Source organism: Brassica napus, chromosome C3, assembly GCF_020379485.1.
Source record: "Brassica napus cultivar Da-Ae chromosome C3, Da-Ae, whole genome shotgun sequence".
Taxonomy (NCBI): domain Eukaryota; kingdom Viridiplantae; phylum Streptophyta; class Magnoliopsida; order Brassicales; family Brassicaceae; genus Brassica; species Brassica napus.
The window spans coordinates 69162937-69185061 of record NC_063446.1 but is presented as its reverse complement, the minus strand read 5'-3'; the positions used below and the strand labels follow the sequence as shown (position 1 = coordinate 69185061).

Here is a 22125-nt window from a genome sequence, read left to right as displayed (position 1 = left end):
AAAATACAATTTCTTTTATAAAATAGTGATTATTGTTAGTCTTCGATCATTATATATGACCTCTAATACTTTGCCATTTGAAGCCATTATTTCCATAGTGATAATCTTCAATGGTCATATCCATCTCGGCTTGAGTATTCATCAAGAATGGACTCTACTGAAGCACTTGTTTACCAATAAGTTCTCCAGCTATTATAACAAACCTCAATTTCTTCGAAATGACTTGTTCCATGCACATGCTAAGACCACCGTATCCCTGGTCCGAACACAACAATGTGTGCTAAAACAGGAGGAGCTTTCAGAAGAGCCAAAAACAGCGCCGCCTTTACCGCTTTCTAGAACATGAGCAAACGCGATCCTAGATTTTTGAAGCTCCTGATCCTGATAGAACTGAGCTCCTGGATCAATAGCGAATCCGAAGAACGTTGTTGGTGGTATTGTGTAAACTGGGGCTTGACTTCCCATTGATTCTTCTGCTTTTGGTATGTTTGAATTCGACAGTTCTTGGTAGTCTGGCTCTATCCTGTCAGATTTAAAAACAAAGAGTAAACTTTGTGGATTAGAAACTTAAAGTAATGTTTGTCTCGCAGTGGGTTTTTTTTTTGGATGAAAGATATGTTACAAAGTTGTAAACCTTTGGTAACTTCTTCAGGCATTTCAGAATGAATGATCAGTCTTCCTGCAGTCAGTCATCCACGGTGAACACAATACTTAGAAGCTTTTGAAGTTTTTTTTTTTTGCACATGTACATCATGAAATCTCAGAATCAAAGATGATTTTCATACCTTGGTAGACAAAAGCTGATTCAATTTTGGCTATTTAGCTCCAAGAGCTGTCCTCTCCACGAAAACATTGGTTCCAACTTTATCTTGTTGGTTCTGCAATGAAAATCAAGAAAGTAATAGATAAATATTTACTCCACCAAATATGACAAACTAAAAGTTTATATCCATATTCATATAGCTGAAGGATTGACTCGCCTGGATCTCCCTTAGAAACTTGACACACTTCATGAGTGTCAGACTCAAGTTCTCAAGGACATCTGAGACTATGAGTGTTGTCCACATCCAAAATCTGCAACTTGTTATGGACAAATCAACCAATCAGCAAAGCACGAACAAACTAACAATTCAGATTGAGCTAAATCATCTTACACAAATAATTTCTCAAATTCAGCAGAAGAACAAATCGCTAAAAAGGTTACAAAACTTTCGAAAGGGAAAACAATTGAAAGTAAGATGCACAGACAATCATAAGAAGAAAGTCCATTGCTCTGTATCATCTTAGTCAAATCAATTCAAAAATAAATACTTATACACTGAAAAACAAAACAAATTCATGTAAACCCACCATCCCAGCTGATGATGGCAACAAATTAAAGAGAAACCAACAAAAACAGATGTCGTATTATAGTTTTATAATATAAACAGAGAGTAAAGCGTTTAATCACATAGTACCTTCTTTATGCACTTCTTTCTTTGATCTTCCACCTCGTCATCAACCCAAAATTAACCTTGTCCTTCAAATCATCATCATCATCATCACCCGTTAACTGCTCAACAGTTTTGTTAGTTAACTATGACACATCATGCGAGATGAATTTTTCTTTAATGGCTGATCTGCATATTCAACATTGGATCATCACGAACTGAATTACAAAACAAAAAAAAAAACTGAAGAAGATATATAAAGGTGCGCACACCTTTATGTCGTAGTTGTGATCAGATTGGAGTTCATCAGCCTGTAGAAAAAATAATAATCTGGTTAACTTCAAAAGCATTCCCAAGACTAAATAAATAAAATCTAATGTTGTGATGAATTCTTGGTCCTGAATCTCACCCTCTGTTTATGTAGTTAGGTTGAGGGAGAAGATGAAGAGGGTTCAATATGTTACCGCTCCTAAACTACTGGGACTTGACGGAGAAGTGATTTGTAAATTACCTGCACCAGAGGAACGATGGCTTAAAGGAGATCAGACGCCGTGAAGATTTGGCCTTTTGGGAAGTTATGGTGGGCTGTGAGGATTCTATCTATCTTGAAGCCCCCGTTAGAGGTGTCGATATGGTGTCGCCAAAAAACAAAGAAACTGGAGACCTGAAGCTGAATTTATTCAATCTCATCGCCATCGCCTGATGTGGTTGTATGGAGCTTGCGGAATGTGTGTTTGAGCAATAAAACGGAGGAGAGATCTATATAAAGAGATAAACAGAAGGAGCTAGAACGATAACAGAAGGAGTTTAATGAGTAGGAGTGGTGGAGCCCGAATTAACTACATGGAAATGAAGAGTTACATCAATGCTTTACTTTGAGGACTGGAACGATGAATATGAAGCCGAGGAGACACAATGAAGGTGAAGCTGATGATCCCTAATTGCGGCCAATTTGGTGTGAAAAATAGATGGGCCTGACTTTAAAGTGGTCCAGAACCAGTATAACCTCAGATGATCTGTGCCAAAGCTAATGTCGCTGACCCATTCTCTTAATGACATGGCAGATTAAAGTCTTTTGATTGGTCGATTTAATTGAGGACGTGGACAGCCTCCCTACTCCTCATATATCCCTTTTAGTATAGGATAGATTACCGGATATAACAAATTGTTACTTTGAAGTTTGAAGATATATGTGTAAATAAATAAATGATACATTTTGCAAATGTGAAAGGAAAAGTTTTGTGCCACTAGAGAAAAATTCACTGAAATTATGATTAGAATGATTTCATTTCTAATATATATTTCAGAAATAAAAATTTAAAAATTGGTATCTGTATTTTTTTTAATTGCTATTATAATTATTATATTTATCAAAACTAATTCTCAGAATTTACATATATTATTCATTTGAGTTTCAAAGAGGAAATACGTAGACCAAACTAAAAAAGCTGGTGTTTTGTTTCTCTTTGTACTGATTAAAACTCCATGAGTTATATCAAAATTAAAATGTTAATAATCGTACAAAACTATAGATAAATTATTTAAATGAAGGCAGAACATAATGCTTCCAAAATGTACGGATGAATATAGTTCGTAAAAAAAATAAAAAACAATGTTATGGACTGGGAAAATTGGCGGTCATGTACATAAGCCAGAAAATATTAAGTCTATACCCATAGCAAGTGTTTGGCTATGATATATTATATATTATTCAGAAAAGATACAAAAAGATCTTTAGTTGCGCGTGAAAAGAGATGAGATGAAGTTCATCTCTTATTATACAAAACTAACGGAAACGATTCTGAACAATAGCTGAAAAAGGTATATCTGAGAGAAAGAGTTATAGTTTTGGAGACTGTTCGCATAAGTGGAAGAATCAATTTTATAAACAGATAAACATTGAAGGTTCTCAACGGTTCGATAACTGAAAACCCAATCACTGAATATTGTAAGTCCCGTATGATTGAATATAATTAGAGGGTTGAGAAATAGTTTAGTTGACAGATCTTTAAGCATATAAAGAATCAAGTGATGGATTGAATTGGAGAAGATGAGTAAATTTGTGACATGTTTTATTCTATTTTATAATTAGTATAGTATGATATATTTTTATTTTGTCTGTTCAAATTGTTTTCCGTTGTCCATCTCCTTATTATTCTTCTTTACTATTCCACCAGCTCATTGTCTTGTGTTCCATTAATGTCGCCAATCATTGTTTCTTCACCTCCTCGTATTGTCTCTTCTTCTCCTCCAACTCTTATGGTTATTTTGTCTCCTACTTCATCAACTCTGGCGACACTTCCATCAACCCTATGCTAAGGGTATATCCTTATGCACTGCATGATTCTTCTTCTTCACTATTTCAACAACTTTAATTTCGATCACTACATTGCAAATGGACTTTTTGTTTTGTTTTGAGAGAACCATTCTATTATCGACATATAGAATAGATTTGTATCACAATATGTATTATTTTGTTCCTCTCACTTGTAGCACCGCCACCACCACCACTACCATTTGTTTCATCACCACTGGTCTCCTCTTCCACCACCACCACCATCGCCATCCGTTATCTCCTCAACTCTCCCACCGTCTCTTCTTTTCCTCCACCTCTCGTTTTTCTCCTGGAACTCAGTGCGATACGCCAACTTGATCGATACACCATCCTCACAGTTGTGAGTCTCCCTTAGCGTCGCAGCACAAACATGTGCCGTTGAAGTATTCTACAGCTTTAACCCGGACCTACTCACGCAATGAGTGATTTTGTGTCGTTTACTTTCATCTTACATGAGTCTTATGCACTCACCAGTGGTGTTTCTTTTAATTTTCCATGCATATTGTTTATCTTATTTTGTAAACTTTGTTTTATGTCTGCAATTTTGCGACAAAACTAAAATTGTCTCCTAATACGGTTGTTATGAATGTTAACATTCTCAAGCCGGCATACTAACTTTGTCCCTTTGAATTGGTCAGACATTGATGACATACACAAAAATGAAGGGCTTTCATATTTGTGTCGAGTATTCTATATTGTGTTGTAATTATGTAAAATATAGTCATCTAATGGATGAAACGACTTCGTAATTAGTTGACTCCTTTGTGGATATTATACTATTTGGTATGTAGTATAGTATCACATCTTTAGCATTAGAGCGTCAACATCAAGTGCACGCGCCTAGAAGAAGATTTCAGTCAAATTTTTGCACAAATTGTCTCATCCGCCGCTTGCATCTGTAGCATGACTATATTCTTTTTTTTTCTCTCTTATAAATATACAGCAAAATCACCCTTAAGGATTCCATAGTAATATAATAGATTTTGATGTAAAAAATAAAAAAACTAAAAAAAAAGTAAAATAAAAAACAATGTTAATAGTACTAAAATGAAGATGGATAAATGACCAATGGCTTGAGCCCAACAAAACTTAGCCTTACGAACTCATAGTGAACTCAGATAAACCCATCTCGAAACCCGAAACCCGAAACCAAAACCAAAACATGGTTCAAGAGTCGCGACCCAAACCGAATCTCACGGAAGAATATGGGGTGGGACATCCGGCTGCGTATTAATTGAGAAGTAACTTTATCGACTTTTGTTTATGTGTCGATCATAGATGAATTCTTACAAAATTGTTATAATTTAATTGGTCGATGATTTTTAATTTTTATTGATTTATTTAGATCTAAAAAGAAAAGTCCTACTATATATTAATTGAGAAGCCACTTTATCGACTTTTGCTTACATGTCGATCATAGGTGAACTCTTACAAAATTGTTATAATTTGATTGCTCGATGATTTTTAATTTTTATTTATTTATTTAGATCTAAAAGGAAAAGTAAATCTATAACCAATTAATATCACTTGTCAAATAATTTACATAATATTACAAATAATGATTTAAGGTAACTGATTGTTTAAATTATAGAAACAGGAATAAATTCATCATTTTTATATTTATAAAATACATAAAATAAAAAACGACAGACAGTTTATTTAAATCAGTATAAATCATTTATAACAAATTTTATCTTCGCTTATTGTATATCCTACTATATATTAATTGAGAAGTCACTTTATTGACTTTTGCTTACGTGTCAATCATATGTGAACTCTTACAAAATTGTTATAATTTGATTGATCGATGATTTTTAATTTTTATTTATTTATTTAGATCTAAAAAGAAAGGTAAATCTATAACCAATTAATATCACTTGCCAAATAATTTACATAATATTACAAATAATGATTTATGATAACTAATTGTTTAAATTATAGAAAGAGAAATAAATTCATCATTTTTATATTTATAAAATACATAAATAAAAAATGACAGACAGTTTATATAAATCAGTATAAATCATTTATAAAAACATTTATCAAATTATTTATCTTCGCTTATTGTATATTTTAAATTATTACAAGAGTATGTATGTCATCTATGAGAGTTTATAAATTAATTTATAAAATTTAATTTAAAATATCATCCTAATATATATTAATTGAGAAGCTTTATAAATAATTTATAAAATTCATACAAGCTTTATAAATCATTTATAAAAATTATAAATACATTAATAAAATTGTTTATCTTAGCTTATCATATGTTTTAAATTATAATAAGAGGTTTTAAGTCATTTATACAAGCTTATAAATTAATTTATAAAATCTATTTTGAAATTTCATTTTATATTAAATGAGAAATCACTTAATTAATTTTTTTTAGGTGTCGGTCATATAGAGAGTTTGAGAAATAATACTATAATTTGATTTGTTAATGATTTTCAATTTATTTTATTTTATGAGTAAGAAAATTAGAACGAGTTTTATCACTATCCAAATGATCTAAATATATTGAAAAATAATTTATGGTAGTTAAATATTTGATTTATATAATATATATAATGCTTCATAAAACAATTTTTAGGAATCAAGTATTTCTATTATATATAATGCTTCATAAAACAATTTTTAGCCAAATCCGTACTTGTCAAGTACTTCTAAACTATATAAAATATTTCAAAATTTTCAGTGTTATATGCTTTCAAAACTTAAGCAATTTTATTAAAAACTGTATCATGAATATTATAATTAATTTTAGTAAAATTATCAATACAAAATATCAAAAAAGTATTTAAAATAGCCATATTCATCTTTTTTTAAACAATCATTCTTAGAAAAATATTTAACAAAAAACACATAATGATAAAAACATATTATAATTAAAAATTATAATAAATATATTGTTACAAAACATTCAAACCCGCGAAATCGTAGACATTCACCTAATTTATTTTTATTTATATAAAGAATAGATTTCTCTCTCCTATTGATGCCACATCATCAAATAGAGAAAGAAGAGGTTGACACATGTCCAGTAATCAACCCGTTGCGTTTCATTAACGGAAATATGCAATACGTGTGGCCTTCTTTTGTGTATGGGCTTATGTTATGTTTATGTAACATGCCTTATAGCGAGAAACCCTAATCCTATTTTCTGCGTCCCATCTTCACCACACTTTTGTTCTCCGCCGCTCCAGGGTTTGAGATTATGAAATCGACGTGATGAATATCATCGTAGGGTTTCGATGCATCGTTTCGTCTTCGCTTTGATCAACCAAACCCCCACGGTTACGGATTCAGTAAATCCATTCTTAACACCCTCAGCCAGGATCTTCCCTTCAATGCAAGTTTAAAATGATATCTACACACACAATACGGTCATGCCATATATATGTGTGCATATCTAAACTATTAAAACAGGAGTACATTTAGTACTTGACTCTAAATTTTCCTCAAAAATTACTATTCTATGCCATTACTGTAAAACACGGTCGTTTTACATTAATCGCTAACCAAATCGTTTTAATTCCTAGACTATAAATTCGCTAACCAAATCGTTTTACACTAGGTTAAGACCTGCGCCTTGCGCGGAATAAACATTATATATATATATATATTATTTTATATATTATATGTTTATAACATATTATGAAATAATAAATATATATTGAATAATTAAAAAGTCATTATCTACTTATATAATTAAATTGTTGCAAACATATAAATAAATTTTATAAATCGAAAAATATTTTTTTATTTGATGTGATATATAATTAAATTTAAATGGTAGTAACATATATATGTTATATTTTAATATTAATATTTATTAGATGATGATTTTTACTCATATTTTTTTATCATTTGTATCTGTTATAGCAAAAAAAATCTAAATTAGTGATAACAAAATTTTCACTGTGGGATTAGTGGTTTAAGTAATTTATAATATTTTTAAAAATTAAGTTGTCAATATTTTTTCAAATTTTTTATCAAAAAAATGTTCAAAGTAAATTTCAAAATTAAGATATTTATATGTTTTTATATGGCATATAGTTTAATTTAAAATGATACATATATTTATATATCTTTTATTTTTGATACTTATTAAATGAGACTTTCAACTTATATTATTTTTTAATTATTTGTATCATGTCATTACAAAAGTTTTAAATCATAGATCACAAAATTTGAATGTGAAACTTTTAACAGTTTTAGTAATTTATACTCATTTTTAAAAATTCAAAATATAATATATAAATAATTTTTTAAATTTTTATTATATAGTTACTATGATTGTTTAATTTATTTTAATAGCTTAAAATTAAACAAATATAATTATAATACACACTTATTTTTATCAAATCTTTATTATTCAAAATCATTAATTGTCATATATACTTTAGCCACATTAGGCAATTCTGTAATCTTATTTAAGGAAATAATGAAGCACATTTAATAATGTATTTATTGTGGTTTACTAAAAAGCTTATTATATATTTAGATGAACCAACCTATTTCTCTAAGGATTCTAAGAATCATTATAGTGTTGACATGTGTCTACAAACAAATGTTGCAATGCTTCTCAAATAATATACAGAGGATTCCTAGACCATAAATTCGTTAAAAACCATAACTTTGCACTATCTACTTATGTGTTACTAAAACAATTAATGCAATCGTGATAAGACCTCGGTGTCTCTTGGTCTACTTAATCAAAACCATCAATAAATACATTTATACATACATTTTCATAACATGACTAAACCATCAATTTCCATTGGGATAATAATATTCTAATCTTGATCTGCAGAATCAAAACCAGTATATTAGATAGATACAAATTCATTTGATGATTACATTAAAAACAAAGTTGTGTTCATTGGTCTATTTGTTTGTCATATTATGATCGTAACATTATCAACAACATGTTTCTCATATAAGTTTTGTTCTCAATTCTCATGTTCCTTTGTATTCTCATGTTCCTTTGTATGAACAATCGTATGGTTCATCAAATATGTATAAAATAATTTATTTGGTTCTATATACTTAATTCGGTTAGTTAATACCTAAAATAATATAGTGCATATCATTATATATTCACGGTGAAAATATTTAAATTAATCAATACTATTTTTTTTTCCTTAATAACATTATAAAAATATTCCTATTTCTACGCAAAAATAAAAAACAAAAACGATATCAATCAATTAACACAATTTTATTATTAAGTTGACAAAACTTGCAAATCAAGTATGGATAATCTCTAAAAACAAATATACTATATATAATTATTATTTCTTAGTTAACTCAATAACATTCCAAAATATACTCCTATTGCTACGGAATAATTAACCATAACAAAAACGTTATGAAGATGTGTGGGTAATCTTTAAAATCGCATATATTCTTTAAAAGGAACGTATATTAAATTACTGAAAACATATATTCTCTTTTGAATGCATTCAAATCATATCATAACTAACTAAATATTTTGTTATAATTTCTCATTTACCCTACACTTTCCGATGCCAACTATATACATCTCATATCTATTGAGTAAAAGGAAAATCATTCTAAGCAGAAAAACCTAAACACATGTTTAAGATTACAGCTTTTACTCCTCACAAAACTCAGACCTTTTAAAAACTCATGGCAGGTTCAAGTTAAATGTTTACGTTCATGGAAGTAACACACATCGTTTGGAGGAAGTACCTTCAAGATTGTTTTAGCCAACCAATTGGTATCTTATGTTTCTAAAAGTTTGTTACATCTAATATTTTCTTGCTATTATCTAATATGATGCGTGTTTTGATTGAAGGGTAACAAAATCTATGCTACTTGCAAAAGAACTCACATGTACCGAGTTCAACGAGCTGCAATGTTTATAACGATTTCGATCTCGCCTAACAAACAATTTCAATTTTTACTATATTTAAAAAACAAACGATCTTAATGTATCACTTTATGAAGGTCCTGTTAATATTTTGCACAGAAAGAAATCAGAATTGGTTTGAGAATGTAAAACAATTAGTTTAGTATTGTATACTAACCATCTTATTGGTCAGATACGATCAACTGCAATAATCCATAGATAAGCATGATCTCCTTCCATTCTGACACAATTGATGTTTGCTTTTGTTGTCGGTTTCTTCTTACATTCTTCTTTTTCTAAGAAAATATATATCTATCAGTAATTCAGACCCTGTCCTGGAAATAGATACGGGTAAACTAAACTGAGTTAAAATCAGTCAGCATAATAAACCAAAAGCCGAAGCGTTTTAGTTGATTCGTTACTAATCTGAGACATGCATGATTTTTTTTTCGGGTTTAGTTTGCTCATCATGTCTAACCTTGAGGTCAAAAGCGATGGTATATAGCAATAGCTATCTGATTAATTATACAATACTAGCCATATTTCTAAAGCGTATAATAAATAAGATCGCGGAGCAAAGGATCCGGTGAAGAGAAAGAGACAAGAGAAAGAGACAAGACAAAGAAAGAGTTCAATGTAAAAAAGGAAGTCAGTGGAACGAAACAACCGACGGTAACCTACTTTCTGTTTTTTTTTCCGAAAAAAACATTGAAAAAAAAACATTTTGGGCTTGGCCATTACAAATGAATGAGGTCCACAATGTTTGACAAATTTTTTCATATATTGGGCGAAATTTTAAAATATATTATAATATAACTAATTTTCAAAGCAATACCTAAGTTTATTTATCTAATACTATAAGTTTATCACATTTAATCATATACAAACTATCCAATTTTACAATTATACATAAATATAAACAATCAAAACATATAACAAATAATAATATTGTTTTAAATCATATATAAATTGTCTTAAAATAAAATTTGAACTATATATACAAATTTCAAGTTCAAATAACCATCTTTAGATTTAATAAAGGACAATTCTCTCAAATAGTTTTTTTTTAAGTTTTTGTCACAACAATAGTCTTCAAAAAATAAAACCTATTTTAGTCATTTTCTTCTTTAGAAAACTACTTTTGTGAAAATAAACCAAAAAAACTATCTAAGAAAATTTATCTTTAATAAAATAAAAAGTATACTTAGAACTTTAATATGCTTCGTTTTAGTGTTATTTTGTCAAAATAAAATAAGCAAGGAACTCAAGCTGTTGAAAACAAACAATCTCATTAAGATGACAAAAAAAAATTTCAATAAGAAATAAGTTTATTAGCTAAACATTAACAAACAAGTTGAGGAAATTCTAAAAACATATAAATATGGACATTCTAAAATGTTAACCATACAAAATTGAACAACTACCCGCGTGGACGCGCGGATCCAATCCTAGTTTATATTTAAAATGCAAAAAAGTCTATTGAGTACTAATAAAACAGATCCGCTGTGAGAAAAAAGATGGATATGGCAGATGAAGTGAAACCAAGAGATTGACGAATGTGTTGAATTTATATCTGATGTGTTTTCAGTTCTCACGAGAAGGATAATGTAAAATGAAGAATCTTCTTCTCCGGTAAAGAAGCTTAAAAAAAGAGAGTCCGGTCTCCAACACGAGGTCGTACGTTTTAAATTTGCAGTCATGGCTTGATTTATATGTTCTAGATGTAAGGTTTTATGTGATCGTTTGTTTAAAAAGTTTGTCATTTAGTTTTGTTTTTGTCTTATTTTTCATTTGTAAATGTTTTCCCATAAATTTGTTTGGTAGACAATATCACTTTGTTCTTCCTTTGCTCAATTTTGGCTGAATTTATTCTCTAATTCGGCATAAAATGGTTCAGTTTGGTATGAAAAATAACAAATTTAAATCATCGGTTAAACTAATAAAAATTGTATGTAATATTAAACCAAGATTATGTGTTTCAAAATAAAAATTGAAACCAAGATTGTATACTACAAATTTAGTTAGCCCAATAAAAATAATTTTAAAATAAACCAAAAATATGGTTTCGTAAATCATAGATGATCAAAACAAAAACTATTTAGATTAAAATTAACGATTAGTTAATTTCTAACTCATACCATTAAATCCATAATTTCAAACATTAAAACCCACAATAAACTTCGAGTTTTAACATTTGGGACTCATATACCTCATTCTCTACTATTTTATAAATCCTCACAAAAAGATACAATGGTATTAGAAAACTCGATCTCATACTATTTTGATTGAATCCGATTAATTTATATGCGTTTATAGTGTTATAAAGCTTAAAACACTATAAAAAACTTACAATTTAGGATTAAAACACCAACAATATCAAGAATTCGATCCTTTTTAGTTATATAATTGAAATTTAGTGTAGACAACTTAACATGAAAAACAAATTTATGCAAAATTATATCTTTTTTATAAAAACCAATCCACAAAACATTCATTATAATGTAAAACATAACAGTAGAAGGGTAATCCGAATTTCCGGTTGGGATTATATCTAGTTGTTTTTTGAGGTTTCGGTTTTATAAACAAACCAAAGTGAATCCAGATCATAAAATTGATTGGTTTAGTTTGATTTTCGATTCGAATTTTTGTTTCTCAAATCGGTTCGAGATAATTGCGATTGGTTCAAACCATGTTAACTGTTAGCTGTCGGTTCGAATTCAGCTAGAGTAAGAAGAATCGGATCTGGTTTGTCCAAGAAAACCTAAAGTAATCTCCCCCGGTTCTCAACTTCTCATCGTCGTCAAGGAAACAAGGTTCAAGACAAGAAGGCTTAGGGTTTTAGCTCTCGTCAAGTTAGTTCCTTTCGCCTTTGCAGACACTTAGAGCGAAAGATAGAAGATGAGTTCCAAAGTTTCCGTGTCGCCCACAAGCCTCATCGATCAGATTGTCGTCCGTATTTTTTCTTCTTCTTCTCCAATTACTCAAATTCAAAACATGAGTTTTTTCACTTCTTTTTGTGTAGGTTCCAGGTGATGTTGTTCTTGATTTGTCAAACATGACTAACCAGACTATCAAGCTCGGCAGTGGCCTCCGTCAGGTATCATCCTCTTCCTTTATCTGTTGTCCTCAATTGCTTCCATTCGGCAGACACTGACATGTGTAATTTGGTTTCTTTCAGGATAGTGATGCTATCTCTGCAATGAGAGCTGGGAAGTTTAGTTACTCCAAGCCAAATAAGTATTGGGTCGAGAGTTCTCATAAACGGGTGAAACCTCTTTGGTTTATTATTACCGTATTTAACATGTGACTTGCTGGTTTCATTGTGATGGATTATCCCTTCTTATGTCAATCATAATTCGTGAGTGTGAACTCTCAAATAAATTGGTATCAGAGAGGATAGTCTTTAGCAGTATGGTGATTCTTTTTGTGGAGAATTCTTTGAATTTTTTTAATTTGCCCTAGTTATTGATCGTATTACATCTGGATGATTAGAGAGATATACCGTTCATCTACCATTCTAGTTTAGAAAACTGTTGTTGTATGTGTTTTGGGGTCACTTTGTTGATTATCTATGTAAGTCTCTTGTTGACTCTGTTCTTTATGGTTTTTCTTTTTTTTTTTTTGCAGTACATTCCTCGCACTGAGGATCATGTTCTTGGAATTGTGGTGGATTATAAAGCAGATGTAAGTCTTTTGAAATCATTGCTTGTATGGATTCTTGTATCCCTATCAAGCACTTTATTAAATTTAGTCCCCAAATACGTTTACAAAGCCATGTTTAAACTTGCTTCACAACCACACATGGTCTAAGATTATTTTAGTACTGAATTGTTCCTATGACTCTTCACGGCATTGCAGAATTTTTGGGTGGACATAAAAGGTCCTCAGATAGCGCTTTTGCCAGGTCTTGCATTCGAAGGAGCGACACGAAGAAGCATTCCCAAGTTTGAGGCATGTACCTTCCGATCAATCATGAATCTCTTCTGACTTCTCATTTGGAATATGACATTCTCCTTGAATTGCTTGTTTCCTGAATGTTAAAAAAAATCCTTGTGTGTATTGAACAGGTAGGCACTCTGCTTTATCTTCGAGTTGTTAAAACAAACATAGGAATGAACCCTGAGCTGTCTGGTACCGACGGTAAGTCAAAAGCTTAGGAGACTAAACAATGCTCTACTGTAAGTGCATTCATAACTAATTGTTTCCTTTTTCTATGTTACTAGCAAGTGGCAAAGCTTCAGTATTTGGACCCTTAAAAGATGGTTTCATGTTTGAAACTTCAACTGGTCTTTCAAGAATGTAAGACATACTTACTTTCTCATAAACGATCTCTCTTTAAAATTCATCCGCATTCACTCAAAAAAGATTTGAATTTGTGATTTCTTATAGGTTGTTGAGTTCACCAACGTGCCCAGTACTCGAAGCTCTTGGAAAGAAACTCTCTTTCGAGATCGCCACTGGCTTAAACGGCAGAGTGTGGGTAAATGCAGCTGCTCCACGTTCAGTGATTATCGTAGCCAACGCGATAATGAACTCTGAAACCTTAAGCGCGACTCAGCAGAGAATCATGGTTGAGAAATTGCTTGCAAAAATCTCAGACTAAAAAAAATGTTGACAATAACAACGTTTACTGTTCCTTGAAATGTAACTGCTGGATGCTCTTTCAGCAGATATTATTGGATTAGACTATCAATGTGTTAACTGTTTCACCTAAACTTAGGTATCTTGTTCATTGAGAGATGCTCACACCTAATATCTTCAAACTTCAAAGGCTAGAGAGTTCCACAATTCCAAACTTGTGAGGATCAAACAGTTGCGTCTTTAGTGGCTATTATGTAACCAAACTATATAAATCCACGTAAAACAATGTATAACATGAAAATGGTACAATGTATTACCAACGCTGTCTAGATCGTATTTTAGAACACCGAGCAATAGTCTAGCTAAAACAGTGTATACATATTGATAGTCCAACTGAAGAATACCTAATAAGTATACAACAATGAACCAACAAACTATTGAGGCAAGAACTCATATAGGGCCTATGATACATTACATTTGAGATAGAGAGGGAGGCTCATATCTGCAAACACTGTCATATATGTTTCCATTTATCAACTTCTCAGCCAATCTCTGGTTCTTAACCATTGCTAGCTGCAAAAACAAAGTAATAGAGAGGTTTCAGTCAGAAGTTTCAGTAGCAATATTTTTAGAGTTGAAACAGACTTTGAGGTTTCAAACCTTGAGAGCCTCGCATTTGAATTGAGCGTTGAAGTTGGTGTGAAGAGCTCTTCCCATACCTTCCAAGACAACCTGCAAAAATCATCAAAAAATGAACAAAGATTGTCTATTTTGAAGTTTTTTTCAAGAGAAGATGTTTTTGTGTATATACAAGATCAGCATCTTTGGCAGCAGCTGCAAGCTCTGAGCTGACTTGTCTGAGGTCGATACAAGGACTCCCGCATCCATTTTCAACAACCATCAAAGGTGCTGAAGTTGAATCATTCTTTGACCCATCTCCCGGATTCACCATGGCATCTACAAGCAAGCCTCCCATTTCCGCCGCTCTCCTCAGAATATCACAGTGCTTCAAGAGTAAAGACAGAACAAAAGAGTTAGCTTCGTGATAGTTATAACCACTGCAAAGAGTCTAAAGTTAAAACCAAGACTACCTTAGCAGCACCAGCGACTATATCAGGGAGTTCCATAGCGGTCACATCATTGAGAGCAGGAAGAGAGTTTGCTACAAGAACAACCTGGAGAAGCATAGTAACAATCTGTAGTGTTTCCTTAACTAATTTCAGCAAGAAGAAGAGCTAGGGAGAGATATGTACTTCAGTTCCGCGACGGAGAAACTCTCTGGCAAGAGGAAGCATCCCAAGAATGACGTCTGCTCCTGAGTTATCAACAAAGAGTAACGCTCTTTTATGTCGATGAGGCTGCTTACCTCCAGATCCAAGCATCCTTTCTTTGAAAGCATCAAAATCATCTACCTGATGTCAAGGATAAACATTCATTTCAACTTTAAAACAAGAGTTTGCAAACATAAAATAGGTGGTCTTGTCTCTTTTACCCTCCAAGGTCTCTGCATCTTGTTGCGACTCATTCTGTATATTTCAATAATGGTTCCTTTGTGATAAAGATCAACACATGCTCGAGATCCCCAGTCAAATATGTTTGCAGCTAAAACACCTTCTATTAGTGTAAGCAACCTCGCTTCCTGAAAAAAAATCCAGGAGAAGTTAGTCTCACATGCATACTACTAAATGTTTAGCAGCAAATCATTATGAAAGTTAAAGGTCACAGACCTCGGTCATCGAGTCAAGCTCCTCCAGTAAATCAGGTAAAACAGCAAGTGATGCCTCGTTCTCCCTATCAATTTCGAAGATAGAGAGGGCATTAGAGAAGCTACAAGCAGGAAAGAGATCATAGGACTGTGTTATAATACCTTTGCTTGATGCTTCTATAGGCATCAACAAACTGGAACTCTCTTAAGCACTCTTCCCTAAGCTCCAATAGATTTGCGAGCCCCAGCTTTCCGTATGCAGCTGGCTCTTCCATTAATCTACACAAAAGCACATAAAGAAAATCAAGAACTTCTTGAATTTTCTGTTTAAGATCTTGTGGTCAGTTTGCTGTATTATGAAACTAGACCTTGCCAAATGAGCAGAGAAGGCACGAGCAAAAGCATCACCACGCCTTTTCGCATCCTCAGTTCCTCCTTCACTTGCAACAGCCTATAACCATATCCATAGAATAACAGTAAAGAATGAGTTACAGCCCCATAAAGAAGAATATACAATACTGAAGGTGGAATAGTATTCCTATGTGATAACTTTTTAGCAGTTACCGTATCAACCAGGTCTGGCAAATGCTCAGACAAAACTTTGAGCCAGTACCTAAACACCAAAGCAAAACAAGCAATCTAAGAAACAGTGTATTCATCCAATATTACCAATGTTTTGAAGATTAATATTGATGTATTACTCACTCTCTTTCGCCTTGGTCTGATAGGTCAATGGTGTTAGGCTCATACCTGGAGTAGAACAAATCAATATAACACAAACACAAAAGTGAATCCTCTAAAGTCATGAAAAATGGCCAAACCATGATTTATATATATCTATATATATGTGCTCAGGGACACGCCACTTACATTTTGGGGTCAGCCAGTAATGGGAACACCTCTAGTGTGGGCACAAGATGAAGAACACCAACGTTTAAAGCACTAGCGTCAGATCTTAGAGCACTCCCTCTGGATGAGGGAACGTCAAAGCCTCCAAGACCAGTAGTTTTCGATGGAGTCATCGGTACAGGCGCAGTTATTTCAGTTCCTCTACGCACAAACTTTTCCATCCATGAAATCTGTAAGCAAACAGGAAAGTCTCTTTAAAAATCCAAAACTTATCCAGACTTGAGTCAAGATGCAGAACACTTATAACTAGTTGAAGTGATGTCTCTTTGTAGTTACAGAACGCTGATAACTAGTTGAAGTGATGTCTCTTTATAATTAGCCAAAATAAAAAGTTGAAAAAAGGGAAAGAGCACCTGATTCCATCTTATTTTCAAAGATCACTGGACTATATATACTCTTATGATTTTCATTTCAACCTCTGATGTATACATAAAAAGCAAAAATATATATACAACTTTGAGACAAGATTTGAACAATACTATGCATGTTACATATGATCAGAGAGATCAGTAGAACAATGAATCTCTCGAAGTAATAGAATAGCAAAAGTTGGTTAATATAGGGAATAACTTATGATTGTTAGGGGGTGTTAGTGGGAGCTAAATTTGTAACAATTGTTAAAAATTTCAAATTCTATGGTTATTGGTTTATGATACTTTGTTATTCTTTATGTCACATAAAAAGATACTTTGTAATTTGTATCAATAAGAAAGAATCAGCATATTTCACAACAAATGATATCCATACAAGCATAAGCATATGATTATTCACTGATGCGAGCACAATTAAAAAAAGAATCAGAAGATTCGAATTATACTGCAGAACCTTAATTTGCTAAATAACTTATATATAACAATCTGAGACTTTGATAGAACATAAGTTAAACTGGTTTACCTTCTCGTTCAGATCACCAAGTGGTGGTCCATGGATATTTCCTCCAGTGTATGGTGCACCCATTGGGAACCTCTCAACCAACTGATGTGACATTAAATCGTCCAATCCATGCTTCTCGTAGCTCATGAACGCACCCATAGCACCAAGAAAACCTTCATGCCTCAAGAACATAGCTTGCATATCTCCTTTCGACCTAGTGTGGTGAAGAACAGTACATTAAACAGCTGAGTTGATGAAAGTAGAGTACTCATATCACGTCTAGGTCCAAGCTTTACCAGAAATGTACAGCAAAGGAGATTGTGTCCATGGTATATGCATGTCCCCTTATGAAAAATCCTCCAAAAAATATTCTCTTCAACCCAAATCGAAGGGCGTTCAAGTATGATATCTACATAGAAACATACAAATCAGAAAAAAAAATATTCATCCAAATGGCATCACATGATTAGGTTTCTCTTGCTTAAGAACTTAGGACACACGGCAACATACCTGTCCGATATTGTAAGAAATCATCCGCAGAAGAGACAAGGAAATGTCTTGAGGTCTGTAATCTTCTAGTTCCTTATTTTCAGAGATGGCCTTGCCAAAGCTAGAAGCTATTGTTGAAGCAGAGAGGCCAATCTGTTTAATTGATTAATGAGAATCACTCCAACCGTAGTGATAAAGCATTCACTAAATGATATGTTATGAAAAGTAGAGCCATTCATACCTTGGAGTAATCCATGCCACCATAGATATCACCAACAAGCATGTCAATGGTACTGTTGTCTCCCTTTTGACTGAGTTCTAGAAGTTCATCAAAACTAAAACAGAAGAAAAACATTGTTAAGTATAGAAAGACTAATATAAAGAAGTAGTACAAAATCAAATTAATTTACCTCTTGCACTTGGTTAGAAGTCTTCCTAAGCCCCAATAGGTACCACCACCAACATTAGTCCCACTTACACGTTCAAACTTTCCCTCCCCATCAACCTATACTTTGAAAAGCCTTACGTGAAAATCTATTTGTTCAATGCAGATTTTCTGATCTCCTAACTGTGTGGAGTTAGCAAAGTAAACAAATACCTTGATTATGCTAACACCAGACCCAACGTTAACAAGAAGATAGGGATACAAATCATTGGGTTCTATCTGTACAAATTCTTTCTCACCGTCCATGTGCGTGTAGGCTTCATGCCGAATAGCCTGCAGACTCAAAATGCAAAGATGAGGACAAAAGTCCAAAAGTAACGGAAACAATAAGTAAACCATACTAAACAAATCCAATAGTCTAATCAGAGCTGCGTACACAAAAACACACTGAAAGATTTCTAGCTCTTCTTCTCATGTGAATCAGAACTCCATAAACAAATCAGTAACCGGCCACCAATAATCAGAGCCTGTCTTAATGTTTTGTTTTGTTTTGCAAGGGCTGGTAATAAAGACGCAACTACATATGCAGCCACAATAAAGAATGGTCTTTACTTACCTTGAGCAAAAAATTAGCTCCAGAAACAAGACAATGCATTTCATCTTCTTTCTCAATGCTAACGCCAAGCCGTTCCTTGAACAAGTCTGCAAATTTATAAGCCCCACCACCTGTGACCTGTAAGATATAACTACGCATCACTCATATGTTTAAACAAGCAACCATAAATTACTCTCAAAGCCAAATCGGAAAAACACATGACATAGATACAAGACACATGAACTATTGTAAGAATATCATTATGAGAAATTTAAAATGTTTTCTGGTTTCTCAAGTTACAGAAGGAGCTAAACATATCCCAAAGAGAGTGTCATAAGGTGATAACGATCAAAACAAGCAAGTCATGAAAATGTCATTACCTTGATAACACCAGTCCCCAAAGGCAGGGTCTTCGAACTCCAAGGATAAGGATCTATTCATTGATTCAAACAAGAACTGGTTTAGGCATTCTTGAAATCATATCACTCAACAATGAAGCCAATTACCTCGGCGATGAAGCTGCTTTGAATGGATAAAATCTAAGCACTCATTTATCTTGTGAGTCTCAAACTTAACAAAATGAAGCCTCCCACCAAGAACAGGATAGCTTCTCAACTTCCCATTGGTTAAACCCAACCTCTCCTTGATAGTCTTCTTCCCCTTATCATCATCATTTGAGTAGTCCTCGTGCCTCGAAAAATACAGCAACTTTATCAAAGATCCTGCAAAAGGGTTTTACGTGTTTTCAAACACACAAGACTGGTAATGGAAAGAAGAAGAAGGCACAAACAAATCTGGAAACCAAACCTCCGATGTCAAGTGCCAAATGAGAGATATCATCAGACTGATTAGGCAAGAGAATGGTGGGGTCTCTCTCCTCGAAGTTCCCTTGAATCTCAGCTTTGCTTAGATCAAGCTGTGGCCTAGAGCCTGATCTGTGGATTGAAGTGCCAGGACCAGGAGGAGCCATATCTCTTTCACTAGATTTTGCTTCAGCTTCTGTTTTATCGTCAAGAATTGGTGGATCATGCTCATCATCTTCTCGACCAGCCATTCCTTTTTATTTATTTATATATAAAATATTTTAAAAACACAGCCAGAAAGATCGGATCACCAACAACAATAACACAAAAGCCTAACACTGCTAAGTTCAATTAGAGACAAACTTTCCTAAACAAGGTAGAAACCCGAACACAGCTCACCCTGTCTGTATCGAGGATTTAGACAGGACACGAACTGAGAAGACTTTCAAAGTCTTAGACTCAACAAAATCTCTACTTCAATTGTTACATTATCTTGTATATAAATAAAAGAGAAATTGCCGAAAAAATACTATTTCCAAAGTGCTATTATTTGAGATGTTTACGCTAATCATTTTTATTTTATTTTTAATGAAAAGCATTTATAACCGTTTGATTAATTTTGACAAAAAAAAAACATAAGGTTAAATAATCTAAACTTAAAATATCAACTCTAAACCATAAATCATCAACTCTAAACCCTAAACCTTGAAACATCAACTTTAAACCCTAAACTCCGAAACATCAACTCTAAACCCTAAACCTTCGAATCTAAACCATAAAACATCAACTTTAAACCCTAAACGCAAACCCTAAACTCTAAATCTAAACTTAAAACATTAACTCTAAACCCTAAATCATCAACTCTAAACCCTAAATCATGAAACATCAACTCTAAACCCTAAACCCCAAAACATCAACTCTAAACCCTAAACCTTCAAATCTAAACCCTAAATGTAAATCCTAAACTCTAAATCCTATATTTTTTTGAAATTCGAACCCTAAACTCTAAAACTCTAAAACTTCAAATCTAAACCCTAAAACATCAATCCTAAATCCTAAACTCTAAACGTAAACCATAAACCTTCAAATCTAAACCCTAAACATCAACTCTAGGGTTTTAAGGTTTAGAGTTTAGGGTTTAGAGTTTAGAGTTTAAGATTTGGAGTTTAGGGTTTAGAGTTGAAAGTTTAGGGTTTAGGGTTTAGAGTTGATGTTTTAAGGTTTAGGGTTAATTTTTTAGGGTTTAGAGTTTAGAGTTTACTTTTTAGGGTTTAGGGTTTAGTGTTGATAGTTTAGGGTTTAGTGTTGATGGTTTAGGGTTTAGCGTTTAGAACTGATGTTTTAGAGTTTAAAGTTAAAGGTTTAGGGTTTAGAGTTGATGTTTCGGGGTTTAGGGTTTAGAGTTGATGTTTCAGGGATTAGGGTTCGTATTTTTTTAAAAAATAGGGTTTAGAATTGATGGTTTAGGGTTTAGGATTCGTATTTTAAGGTTTAGTATTTGAATTTCGAAATAATATAATTCGAAAAAAGTTAAAAAAGTTTTTTTTTTTACATTTTTTATTTATTTAAATATTTATTTATTATATATATAAAGAACAATGACATAAAAATCTTTTGCCACTTAATGAATAAGGTATTTCTAAAAATATATCTTTAGTTACGGTAAAGATGAAAAGTGGTAGTTTGAAAGTGGTAAACATAAAATTTTCCCTAAATAAAATGTGATTTATTATTATTTTAAATGTTATAATATAAATATAAATAAGAAAATTGCCCCAAATATCACATTCATAGTACCACTTTTTATGTTTACACTGATCACTTTTACCTTTATTTTTAATGAAGGGTAAGATACACTTATACCCCTAAGGTTAACTAATCTATACTTAGGGTTTAAAGTTGAGGGGTGAAGTTGGGTTTTTGATACGTGAAATTTAGGATTCTGATAAATATATAAATAAATATTTAAAAAATATAAAAAACATTTTTAAAAATAGTTTCAAACATAATTTTCGATTTTCAAAAAGAAATTTTGAAAAAATAACAAACAAATTTCAAAAAAAAAATTATAAAAAGTTCAAATTTAAAAAAAGTATAATTCGAAAAATTAAAAAATTATTATTATTTTTTTATTTTATTTATTTA

At 32.2% G+C, this 22125-nt stretch overlaps 2 protein-coding genes across 2 annotated transcripts; one reads left to right on the top strand and one right to left on the bottom strand.

Moving 5' to 3' along the window:
* Positions 1 to 12441: 12441 nt before the first annotated feature.
* On the top strand, positions 12442 to 14386 carry LOC106390008 (putative exosome complex component rrp40). Its single transcript, XM_013830377.3, has 8 exons — positions 12442 to 12589; positions 12663 to 12737; positions 12819 to 12905; positions 13268 to 13324; positions 13499 to 13591; positions 13708 to 13780; positions 13864 to 13939; positions 14030 to 14386. Exons 1-8 carry the CDS (start codon positions 12539 to 12541, stop codon positions 14241 to 14243), a joined length of 726 nt encoding a protein of 241 aa, XP_013685831.2. The 5' UTR covers positions 12442 to 12538; the 3' UTR covers positions 14244 to 14386.
* Positions 14387 to 14489: 103 nt separating this feature from the next.
* LOC106390007 (pantothenate kinase 2) lies at positions 14490 to 20480 on the bottom strand. The gene is made up of 23 exons (XM_013830376.3): positions 20380 to 20480; positions 19985 to 20233; positions 19684 to 19899; positions 19558 to 19610; positions 19199 to 19315; positions 18796 to 18915; positions 18608 to 18702; positions 18439 to 18532; positions 18219 to 18350; positions 18005 to 18117; positions 17730 to 17922; positions 16797 to 17005; positions 16632 to 16676; positions 16491 to 16539; positions 16295 to 16377; positions 16089 to 16205; positions 15949 to 16012; positions 15714 to 15860; positions 15475 to 15633; positions 15313 to 15396; positions 15033 to 15227; positions 14882 to 14953; positions 14490 to 14794 (listed from the first exon to the last, which is right to left on the bottom strand). The coding sequence occupies exons 2-23, from the start codon at positions 20229 to 20231 to the stop codon at positions 14693 to 14695; spliced, it is 2706 nt and encodes a 901-aa protein (XP_013685830.2). The 5' UTR covers positions 20232 to 20233; positions 20380 to 20480; the 3' UTR covers positions 14490 to 14692.
* Between the last annotated feature and the right edge of the window lie 1645 nt (positions 20481 to 22125).